The sequence below is a fragment of the Sebastes umbrosus genome, chromosome 16 (assembly GCF_015220745.1).
Source record: "Sebastes umbrosus isolate fSebUmb1 chromosome 16, fSebUmb1.pri, whole genome shotgun sequence".
In the NCBI taxonomy this organism is placed as follows: domain Eukaryota; kingdom Metazoa; phylum Chordata; class Actinopteri; order Perciformes; family Sebastidae; genus Sebastes; species Sebastes umbrosus.
The window spans coordinates 28,380,175-28,391,793 of record NC_051284.1 but is presented as its reverse complement, the minus strand read 5'-3'; the positions used below and the strand labels follow the sequence as shown (position 1 = coordinate 28,391,793).

The 11,619-nt window shown below is 40.1% G+C and overlaps 2 protein-coding genes across 2 annotated transcripts; one reads left to right on the top strand and one right to left on the bottom strand.

Moving 5' to 3' along the window:
* The first annotated feature begins 1,809 nt into the window (after positions 1–1,809).
* Positions 1,810–4,571, top strand: cfd (complement factor D (adipsin)). Its single transcript, XM_037796177.1, has 5 exons — positions 1,810–1,958; positions 2,332–2,488; positions 3,387–3,528; positions 3,659–3,946; positions 4,142–4,571. The coding sequence occupies exons 1-5, from the start codon at positions 1,895–1,897 to the stop codon at positions 4,319–4,321; spliced, it is 831 nt and encodes a 276-aa protein (XP_037652105.1). The 5' UTR covers positions 1,810–1,894; the 3' UTR covers positions 4,322–4,571.
* A 1,297-nt stretch (positions 4,572–5,868) lies between these two features.
* Positions 5,869–9,457, bottom strand: LOC119474593 (GTPase IMAP family member 8-like). The gene is made up of 3 exons (XM_037746696.1): positions 9,380–9,457; positions 8,411–9,250; positions 5,869–6,864 (listed from the first exon to the last, which is right to left on the bottom strand). The coding sequence occupies exons 1-3, from the start codon at positions 9,387–9,389 to the stop codon at positions 6,152–6,154; spliced, it is 1,563 nt and encodes a 520-aa protein (XP_037602624.1). The 5' UTR covers positions 9,390–9,457; the 3' UTR covers positions 5,869–6,151.
* Positions 9,458–11,619: the final 2,162 nt, after the last annotated feature.

The following is an 11,619-nucleotide window of genomic DNA, read 5'->3' as shown; positions in this document are numbered from 1 at the left end:
GCTCAGGTGCTGCTGCCTCTGCACTGGCCCAATATGTTTGCAAATAATGGAAGAAGAAGTTCTATTACCTTTTTTATGAGTAAAAAAAAAACATAGACTGACTGGATTGGAATTTTGAACCGAAAATGAGCTTTAGTCTGCACTTCATCATACATGTCATACACATACATACACATATTAATCGGGGGGTCAAAATTTCGAGCGTCAAACACTTCATTTCCTGCATTCTGGTGACATTTTATGCACCAATTTCTGCCTTTTCTGCATCAAGTTATGGTGGAAAATGTCTTGAGGTTAGAGGTCAAGGGAGCCCTTTGAAAATCACCATGCCAATTTTCCCTCACCGAAATGTAACCTAAATTTGGAACGCTATTTAGCTTCCTTCCCAACATGACATGATTGATACCAGTAGTATTCCTGGTAATGGTGCTTCCTTAGGTTTTCTAGTTTCATACGATATCAATATCTTCACTCTAGCTTTAAGACTGCTACAACCACTCACATGACCACTGATCCCGCGGGTGTCAGAGGGTTTGATCATTGTTTTTTAGGGGTGCTGAGATGAAATTTCGGTGTGCTTGAGCACATCTAAAAAGAGTCTAAAATCGCCAATGTCGGTCACACTGTCTTTGGTGAAAGTTTTTGCACCCTCATCTTGGTGTGAGCGACAGAATAACCTTAAACTAGATTATTTTATCAGTGCAGAAGATTATAAAAACAGAATTAAGGACTATTTGACCACTGAATGTACATGTCTGTTACTGAACACTACTATTTCTTTGTTTGATTTAATTTGTAATTTTATGTGAAATTCATTATGTTGTTTGTTTTAACTTTTTTCCTGTTTTTTTTTTCTTCTTCTTCTTTTATTTTAAACCTTTTATGCTGCCGTCTGGGCCAGGACTCTCTCTCAAAAAAAAGATCTTGTCATTTAATGCAACTTCTTTGTTAAATTGCATTGTACTTAGATTACATTCTTGCAAAGCATTTTTTGTAAAAGAAAATATTGTTGGGAACAGTGTCCATATGCAGCAGCTTGTATTTTGAGATGCTAAAACTGCCAATATTCACTTTTTGTAAGATCATGTCAAAGACATGCTGAATAATCTGTCTCAATAAATATTTGCAGGAAGGTTTGTGGGCCTACGTTAAATTCACGACACTCTTATGGGAAGTTTATTTTTATTTTGTGCATGTACTGTACAATGTAATGTTTGTGCACAACATACAGTGCAATGGACAAGCCTATCATTGGATAATATTTTGTGACTTACTGTTATATACTTTCTTGTTCCAAGATTGGCCGTGTTTCATGTTTTCCTGCTGGATTTACTGGAAGAGAAGAAGAGGATAATGTACTCAAGAGCACGGGGTCAGTGGCGGTTCATCCAAATCGCAGCATTATGTAACTTGAAGTGTCATTAAATTACACTAAAAGTGCACCATTTCTGCTGATGTCAATGAATATACACACTTTAGATGCAAACAAAGTGTGTATCTATAGTAAAGAAATGTGTGTGTCATTTTTTTCTGATCTAAACTTCAGAAGTGGGTGAAAAAAACATACAATAACTGAGCATGAAACTTATTTTAGTAGTTAAAGATCCTGTAAATGACAAGAATAATTGTCAATAAACATAGAGATATAAATATAAAGATGTTACAGAGTGAAGAGAGGATCTGTGAGAGTAAAAGATGTCAGTAAACATGTTGTTTGCTTTCCTGTTTTTCATTCCTGGAAACAGGGAACGGGAGGATGTCAGACCCCCTCTTCTGTCTTCTGTCTTCTGTCTTCTGTCTTGCACCATATCTACTTGATTTATGTTTCCTGTCTTTCTGGTGGAAGCCTTTAAAACACCAGAGTTGCTGGTTTTGGTTCAGTTGAGTCGACATCATGGCGTCAGAGAAAGACCTTCTTGTGGCTGCTGCTGTTTTTATTTTTGCCCTCATTTCACACAGTGAGTTTATTATTATTTACTAACTAATTTGATTGTATTTTAAAAACAAAAATTGTAATGCTACCTCATTTATTTTTTATTTTAAATCAAAAATTGGAATAATACCTCATTTGATTTTGATTTTAAAACAAAAATATATTATTATTTTTCATTATTTGTATTTATTTTTTAATTATTTTTATTTTATTTTATTTCATGCTTGTTTTCTGTATGAAGTAATGAAGTTTCTTTGATATGAAATGCTAAAATGACCCATTATTATATTTGCCAATAACCCTCTAAATAGCTACTGGGCAAGGTGGCTTATTGTATACAACCAGAAATGTTAAGATAGTTGGTTTTTGAACATTTTCTTTTTGGTGGATCGTTTCAGGTGAGGGCATACTCGGTGGCAGAGAGGCGGAGCCGCACTCTCGGCCCTACATGGCCTCCATCCAGATGCCAGAAGGAGATAATATGAAGCATGAGTGTGGAGGTTTTGTGATTGCAGATCAGTGGGTGATGACTGCAGTCCACTGTCTGCCAACAGGGTGAGGAAACCTGCTTCTAACCATCACTCATCAGCACATCCTCCTCTTACATCCCCCTGTCCTTTTCCTGTCCTTTCTTTTTCCTCTTTCCTGTTCTTTTCCTTTCCTTTGTTTTTGTCTTTCCTTTCCAGTCTAACTCGTGTAAATGTTCTCTGTGTGAGAGCTGATGTAGCTCAGATTCTTTTGTGAGTTTTCTTTGGGAATATTATCATATTTGTTTGTTCTGTTTTCGTAAATTATTTTGTTCATTAACTCTAGTTAACTTTTTTTTGTAGGTGTATGGGTCATTTTTTCTTTTGTTAAAGGTACAGTGTGTAGGATTTGGCAGCATCTAGTGGTGTGGTTCCAGATTGCAACCAACTGAGTTCCCCTCCGCTCAGTCCTCCCTTTCCAGGACTGCGGTAACTTTAGTTGCCAAGTGCAAAACCGTGGTAACGGCGTTCACTTCGCTCAGAGGCCATCCTTACCAAAATAACACAACTTTATGAGCAACAGAAGTCAGGCGGCGGCTGGCGGTACCACGGTTTTGCACTCTGCGGCTCACGTTACCGCAGTTTCACAAGCGTGTCGGAGAACTACGGTGGCCTTCAGGTAACGTTAAAACGCGAAAGTCTCTCTCTAGAGCCAGAGTTTGGTTTGTCCGTTCTGGGCAACTGTAGAAACATGGCGGAAACAAGGTGATTATACACGAATGAAAACATAGTTATTAATATTATATTCAATTTTGCTATAAGATCCTCCTAAATCCTACACACTGGACCTTTAATATGGATATCTTATGGAACAAAACATGAAGTTTTATCATCACTTTTCAAATTCCCTTTTTGTGATTATAATGTTTATTTATTAGAATATTAATATTATTCAATGCTACAATATTATTGTGCTCTTTTCACAGGCCCAATGGAAGGAAAGTAGTGCTGGGTGTCCATTCTCTGAGTGAACCTGTACAGACAAACCAGACATTTGATATTTTGGAACTTCACAATCACCCAGACTTCAGCACATCAAATTACGACAATGACATTGCTTTAATTAAGGTAAATGTAAAGTTTGTTTTAATCGTCAGTGGTACTGAAATGTATGTTGTTCTGTTTTGGGGAACAAAATATATCTATCAAAACTAAACAATTCATTTTGGATCAATTTTCTGTGTGATTTTTTTTGCAGTTGGATCGTCCGTTCAACACCTCTGAGGCTGTTCAACCGCTGGAGTTCCTGCGAGCAGGCGGCACAAACCCCGGCACGGGTGCAGAGGTGGACACGGCCGGGTGGGGATCCATGGATAACCTGGGGTCCAGACCAGACAAGCTCAAGGAGGTGGTCGTCGAGGTGGTCAGCTCAGCTCGGTGCAGACGCAGCGACTACTTCGGCAGAGGAAAGTTCACCAATAACATGATATGTGCAAATAGAATATGCTCACACCACTGTGATCAACCTACAGAAGACACCTGTGACGTAAGTTCTTCTACTAAATGGTGAAACTGTAAAAGTTGTCAACAAATGTTAGGATGACCATGAGACAAGTACTGAATATTAAAAGTATACAAATGGGGTTTTCTTCTTGTTTTTCCAGGGACATTTGACAATATACTTAAATACAGTAACTTCCTGTTAAAGACCCTTTCTGCTTGTCTTGTTATCGTGTCTCAGGGCGACTCTGGAGGTCCTCTGCTCTACAATGGCATCGCGGTTGGCATCACTTCCAATGGAGGAAAGAAGTGTGGCCAAGCTAAAAAGCCTGGAATTTACACGGTCATCTCCCACTACACTGCGTGGATTGACAACATCATGGCCCTGCAGCCCACTGGAACACCAGACCAGAGCAGCTAAATAAAGGAGAGCGCACATCACATTATTAGCAGCACATTTTTACACGTTTTTAGTCGCAGTCCTGCTTCTACTGAGTCACTGATTATTCTACATGGATATGTTCATATGTTGGACAGAAGTGTTCCTTTCTCATTTGCAACTAATGCATGGCTCTAGTGATAGACCTTCAGTATGTTGAACATACTACAACCACCTGTACAAACATTTGCCATCACTTCATAAAAGAATCAATAAAATACAGTTGATCACATTCAGATGTCTGTCTTCAGTTGTTTAGTATCTTGTACAGCAGCTATTTTCAACCACTGGGGAGGTAATGCCAAATGGTTAGATTAACCTTCAAAATCTGAGGCCGCTATTCTGTCTATCAGAGGTTGTAGCGGGCTCAGTTATAAAGCTAGAGTGAAGATACTGGTATCATATGAAACTAAAAAACTATTGGTCCCAACCAAGTCAGACTAGCTTGTCGGATAAAGCGCTAAATAAAGTTTGGCTAAAGTTTGGCGAGGAAAAACGGAGGCCATTTTCAGCTTTTTGTTTTTGTCTATGTTGGAAACAACCCTACACAAGTAAAAGCTCCAAAGCGTGTGGTGAGGAAATATGACCCTGAATACTTTAGATTCATAATGGCAGGCAGTGACGGCTGAGGGTAAGCTGAATATTTATGTGGGTCATTTTAGCTGACCGTGGCACAATAGTCATTTATTTGGGAAAGTGGTCCTCAAGTTACAAAAGGTTGAGAACTCCTGTTGTACAATAAGCATCAGATGCAGTACAATAACAAAGAAAGATGTGCTGGGATAAACAGACATTATAGCATACTAAATCACAGATTGAACATAAATAAGAGTTGCACAATAATTGCTATGATGAAATCTAAACAAGGTTTTGCATCAATCTTGTTTTTATGCAGTTGAATCAGTTTGTCGTCCATCTGAAGGATGGCGTTAAAGAATGTAACTGTTAGGAAATCAAGATATCAAGGAGCAAATCTCATGAACTTGTCAGATAAGTCCTCGAACCAATGGGGAAGTAAATAAAATTAAATAAAATCTGCTGCAGCTTCTTCTCCTCCCCTCCCTGAACTATGCAGATAAACAGAGACATGAGTTAATCACTGATGTGTTCTGCTCTTCTGTTTAGTTTGCAAAATCCCCACACCATCGACACCACCACAAATTTTTTATGCACGATGCAAAATCTAATAATCAGATGCAGTTTGGACATAAATCTCAATTTGATTCATTTGATGAATATATGCCTAGTATGAATATACTATTTACATAATTTAAAATATATAGAAAGATAATCTTAAAAGTGACATATCATGCTCATTTTCAGGTTCCTATGTTCATCAAAAAAAAAACATTATTTTTCTCATATTATGTGTCTGAATATACCTCTATTCACTCTCTGTCTGAAACGCTCCGTTTTAGCGCCCACAAATTATTATTATTTCACAGTTTGTGGGTTGGTAGGAACTCCAGATACCCAAATGTACGTGCACAAGCACCGAAAAAAAGTGAGTTTTTCACGATATGTTCCCATTAAATTGCAATGGTTTGAGATTTAATGAAATTCAGCCATATACAGCACCCCCGGTGGCAATTTTCTGCAAGCAAATCCCAATGACTGCATCTATAAAAGCTATAAATTTGCAATGTAATTCAGTCCAGTGCTAAATCCCTGCTAGACTGATTCCACATTGAATAAACTCTTCTCTGACACCATCTTAACAAAAATAAACAAATGATATAATCACACATTTAATCACATTTTACAGGCGTTGCATTTATTGTGTTCACCCCTCCCTGCCTGTGAGTATAGAAATCAAGCATCTCTTAATAAGTAGTTCCCCTCCAGAGCCCCCTCCTTCCTCTTCCCGATCACTGTCTTCCTCTCCTGCAGCTCCTGCACAGAGAATCTCTTGACTGAGTACGGGCGTCCTCCGTGTGAAGCTACCACCTTGTTGATCCCTGACAGCAGGTCTTTCACCTGAGGATAGCTCAAAGCATTCTGGGACTTTGTGACATTCAGCTCATAGTAACGGCTCCCACACTTCCGGATGAGATCCTGGAGGGTTGCGTGGGCTCCGGCCACGTAGTCGTTGATCTTCTGAGGCCTGTGATTGTCGCAGTCGAAGCGAACGAGGAGGACCACGGCGTGCTCTGCAAAGTCTCGTCCAAAGACCTTCTGCAGTTGGCCCAGCATCTCGCACTCGCCCTGGGTGAAGCGCCCCACCTGGAGCACCAGCAGGAAGACGTGGGGTCCGGGTAAGGACAAAGCCAAGCAGTCCTTGACCACCTCCAAGTTCTCCAGCCCGTCCTCGTCCCACAGCTCGGGGGTGTCCACCAGGATGAGTCGCCTCCCTGCTGCGAACACCTCCTTCCTCTCACAAAACAAGGTGGGCTGAGGGGCTTTGTGACTAGACTCATTACTGGAGTACTGATTACCTGCTCTCTCTAGAATCAGGTTTAGAGCAGACGACTTCCCGCTGCCAGAGAGACCCAACAGGATGACCGTCATCTTCTTTGTGCCATCATCTTAAAGCCAATAAGAAAAGGAGAAATGGCTGTTAGAGAGTTGTCTCTAAAGTATTCTTATTGTATTCATAAACTTTAATGCGTCATTTGCTATGTTGCAGTTAAAGTTTGAATATTTTTTTACTATTTTGTAAAACTAAATATTAGATACTATATACTGTAGATTGTGAGTGATGGCTGTCCATAACAATGTGTGACTGTATCACCCTCTAGTGGGAGAAGTTTCTGCATCAGAATGTGTTAAAATGCACTTCAGCAAAAATGAACTTTCATGTTGAGAGAAAGTTTCTGAAAGTAGACAGATTTCTAAATCTTTTTCTAAAATATGAAATAAATGTTGATCAAGAAAATCCCATGGACCTGTTCCAGTAACCATTGTGCATTGTGTATGTGTATAGATGTAAATGTTTGGAGCGCAGGAAAGAGATTTCTTTATCTTAAAGGGGACATATCATGCTCATTTCCATTTTCATACTTTTTATTTTTGGTTTCTACTAAAACATGTTTACATGCTTTAATGGTAAAAAAAAAACACTTTACTTTCTCATGCTGTCTGTCTGAATATACCTGTGTTCACCATAAACTGTATATAAGAAGTGAACGTATTCACGTGACGTCACCCATTGGTTTGTGGATTGCCGTTTTGAAGCCTCGAATTTGGCATTTTTATCACATTTTTCTTGGTCTTTTGCAACCAGAAGTGACACGAGAGGGTGGAGTTAAGTACAACCGAACACTGAATAAGTAGTTTTCAAGCGTTCATGTTGTCCACAATTAACTTTTATGAACTTAAAACACACTGTGAAAGGGTTAAAGTTGTAAGACAAAAACATGGACAACTCCCAGACCGGACAACGCCGTGGTAGCGACCTGTCAATCACAAGGTAGCCCTGCCCTAAAGCATCCCCTGCTTTATGGTCTATTTGACTATAAACGGGATCATAATCTACTAAATGAACATCATGCTGTATTGAAGAAGACTTGAAACTGGCGATTGAGACCATTAACTCATGTTTAAATGTTTACTGAGGTAATAAATCAAGTGAGAAGTAGGCTCATTTTCTCATAGACTTCTATACAATCAGACTTCTTTTTGCAACCAGAGGAGTCGCCCCCTGCTGGATGTTAGAAAGAAGTTTAAGACACTTTGGTATTGGCTTCACTTAGCTCCTGTCTCTTTAAGCCCCCCTCCCGAAATAGCCCAGTCTGCTCTGATTGGCTTGCAAGAAAAACATTTTGGTGCACCTTTGCAAAGGTCTCAAGCTGTGGGTGGAGATACTCAGATGTGGGGCGGTACATTCTAATGAGCCTGCATGTGACATAGGAAGGGGAGCCAAATCTGAATGGCTTGTTGAATCACATGTTTTCTGATCTAGACATCCCACAAAAAACTGACTGGGTCGTCTTATTTCACAGTTTGTGGGTTGGTAGGAACTCCAGATACCCAAATGTATGAGCACAAGCACTGAAAAAGTGAGTTTTTTTCATGATGTGTCTATTTTATTCCGATTTAAAACTCTAGAAGCAACTGAAAAACAAGTCTTACCATCAGTGGCACTTATCTTGAGCTGCCTTATGGCCCTTTGGCTTATCACATCCTCCTCCAGGCTCCCTCTCTTTGTCTCATATTGCTGTTTATCAGCTGCCTCCTTCCTTCTTTCCTCAGCATGTCTCGCCTTCAGCTCCTCCATCTCTTTGGCTCTCCTCTTCTCTTGTTTTTGAACCAGTTGCTTGAACGCCTGCTCCTCCTCCTCGACCTTTTGCACCTTCTGTTTCAGCATCTTCAAGACTGAGTCTTCTTTGCTCCTTCTCTTAGCGTCCGTCAGCATGGCCTCCGTGTAGCCGGTCACACCGTTTTCAGCCAGCATGTAGTCGACCATCTTCAGTAGAGCGCGCAGTTCGTCTCTTGCTGCAGATGATGTGATTCGGCAGTATCTTCCATCGCACATGTTTAGCATCTCCAGGAGTGCGTCGTCCAGTGTGTCAGCAACCTGTCCATCTTCCAGAGAGATGACCACCAGGTATTTTAAAGCCTCAGCTCCAAAGTGTGCCTGCAGTGTCTCTACCATTCTCCTTTCCCTCGTTGTGTAATGTGCACCTTGGATCAGCAGCAGGAATGTACTGATTCCACCGGTACAAGACTTAAAGCAGCCATCTAACGCCTGGCTGATGCCCTCCTCTGTCATGTCTTGTTTTAAATCTGCATAAAGCAAGCTGATCAAGCGACCATCCAATGTCAGGTCACAGACTTGATTTGATCCCAGAGAACTGAAGGTTAACTTGAGATGCTTGTCCCCTGAGTTGTCCTGCTGCAGAGACTTCAGAGAGGACCATTGCTCCACTGTGGATATGACCACCATCATCTGCCTCATGTCAGCAATGCCGTCTGCCAAACAACACAGTAATGACTTGTCAATGGCTTGTGCACACACCAAGTAAAAGCACATATATTGAAAATAAAATTAGCATTGAATTTGTAGGAAAACACAAATGTACGCAGAAAAGAATTACTTACTGTGCGACATGGCTTTTGCAGGTCTGCTTTAAGGTCCTTGTCAGCTCAAGATAACACCTGAAACTGGATTCTCTGCCTCTGAAACAAACTTTATGAGGGTGAAAACAAAGAAGATGCTTTCTGATTACAACCTTTCATGTGTGACCAGCAGGTTTGTTTTGTCGAGGAAGTGCATTCCACAGCACAACCTGGAATGAACAAGCTACTTCAGTCCAGTGCATCTCCCTCATGCATGCCAAACTGTAAAACACTGTCTTAACTCTCTCTTAACATTAACCATAACCACTACAGGCCTAACCCTAAGCCTAACCATCACCTTTACCAAAAAACACACACTTTAGTGGTTTACCTTTTAGCGACCAGCCTTGCAACCTAAAATACAGTAGGTGGGTCCCCATAATGTGACTGTGTGTACATATTTCTGTCCCCAATGTGAACACATTTTATGCAAGAGTGTGGCAAGAGTGGTGGGGACAATAAGTTGAAAGACTATAACCGACAACGTCACCTGGGGACTTGCACCTCAGGAAATACTAAACAAAACCTTGAATACTTTTCTGGTAAATGGATAAGGCACAACGATTCGTTACTGATGAGGCTGAGACGCATTTGCAAAATAATTCAAATATTTTTTTGGAATTAATCAAAGAAAAAGCACTAAATAAGATGGGACTGGAGCTTAAAAATTACACAATCTAATATGGGGTTATTAAAATGGTTCTTTATTTTTATTTTTATTTCATTTTATATTACAGCTGCCAGTCCAAAATTAAAGTAAACAAAACTTAAGCTGAGACCACTACTGGAGAGGCAGACTACACTGAGGAGGGTGTAGGGGTGTCATATTTGAGGTGAACATTTTACACTGAACCATTATGGGAATTTGCAAAACTCCTAATCAGTTGGCCTGATTCAGTTTCCTTTTCCTACCTGACTCTATCAGTTTGCTGCCCTCTGCACAATACAAAGCCAGACTGAGCTGCATCCTGTGATTGTTTCTTGTCTGCATTATTGCTGCTGAATCAGAGTCAGCAAAACAGAAGTGGTATATCTTAGTGCTATGACATGCAAGATAAAATGTGAGCCAACATCTTTGTGAACATGCTGGTTAACACTGATGGCCAAAAGGAAAATCTGTTTATAAGTGGCAAGAATTTATGTAGCTTGATGTAGCTTACCATGCATCCTTAAGGTTCATCACAAATTGTGCAGCTCTGACTCACCACTGTGAGTTGTACTCTCAGGTGGGATGGCCTGCACTGGCGACCCGTAGGCTCTCCCATTGGTACATCCTTATATATAAGGTGATTCTGGGTCTGCTCCCATAATACTTAACTGTTTTTATTATGCAAAACAGTATTCACTGCGTTCACAGGACCTCTTTGTGCTCTCTGTCCAAGAAAGCTCGGAAAAAAATTGGGGAAAGGGCTTTTGCATATTCTGCACCCTCAGCCTGGAATTTGCTCCAACATGACCTAAAAATCAAGGAGCTGGTATCATTAAATATTTTTAAATCTCAAATTAAGGCTTTAGAAGCAGACTCTATGGCATGCCAATGTTTTTAGCTTCCCTTGTTGTACAGCTGACTCCCAGAAAGTTTCCTTTGTGTCTCCCCATTTGTCTTCAGATAGTTCTCTTCTAATGCAAATTTTAGTGCTTTTAGTGTTTGTGAATTGTATTTTATCTCTATTTGTGTCTGCAACTTTGTGTTCTTGCTGCTGACCATCTTGGCCAGGTCTGCCTTGGAAACGAGGTTCTTAATCTCAATGGGACTAACCTGGTCAAATAAAGGTTAAATAAAATAAAAAAATAAGAATTTATCATAGAAATAAAAACATTTTTTCTGGTTGAATTAGCTTCTAAAATACTTTCTTTATCTTCATAGCACTTATGATGGAAACAAAGCATGCCATTATCATTGATAGCACATGCATTAGGCTATAATACTGGTATAGAAACAGCTGCAGGATATGGAGGGGTTCCCCTACATCCTGCATACACAACAACAGAGGTTACTGAGGGATTGCACCATCTACCTCCCTGTGATGCTGCTGCTGCTGCTCTGCTGTCAAAACAGCCCAAAACAAGGCAGTACCACAGCGTAAAATGGGGAACCCGTCTAGTAAATTCAGATACATTGCTTTTTATTAATCGCTTGATTCGGCCAATATAAAATATTATTATTATAATATCTGAATCTTTACGAAAGTATGATAATTCACGGTATATATTGTCACTAT

Excerpts from the sequence above, each read along its gene's own strand:
- LOC119474593 (XM_037746696.1), bottom strand. Across the intron at positions 6,865-8,410 it reads CAAGATAAGTGCCACTGATG|ATGATGGCACAAAGAAGATG; the intron begins GTAAGACTTGTT and ends ATTGGCTTTAAG.
- cfd (XM_037796177.1), top strand. The coding sequence starts at position 1,895 with ATGGCGTCAGAGAAAGACCTTCTTGTGGCTGCTGCTGTTTTTATTTTT. Across the intron at positions 2,489-3,386 it reads GTCCACTGTCTGCCAACAGG|GCCCAATGGAAGGAAAGTAG; the intron begins GTGAGGAAACCT and ends CTCTTTTCACAG. Across the intron at positions 3,529-3,658 it reads ATGACATTGCTTTAATTAAG|TTGGATCGTCCGTTCAACAC; the intron begins GTAAATGTAAAG and ends TTTTTTTTGCAG.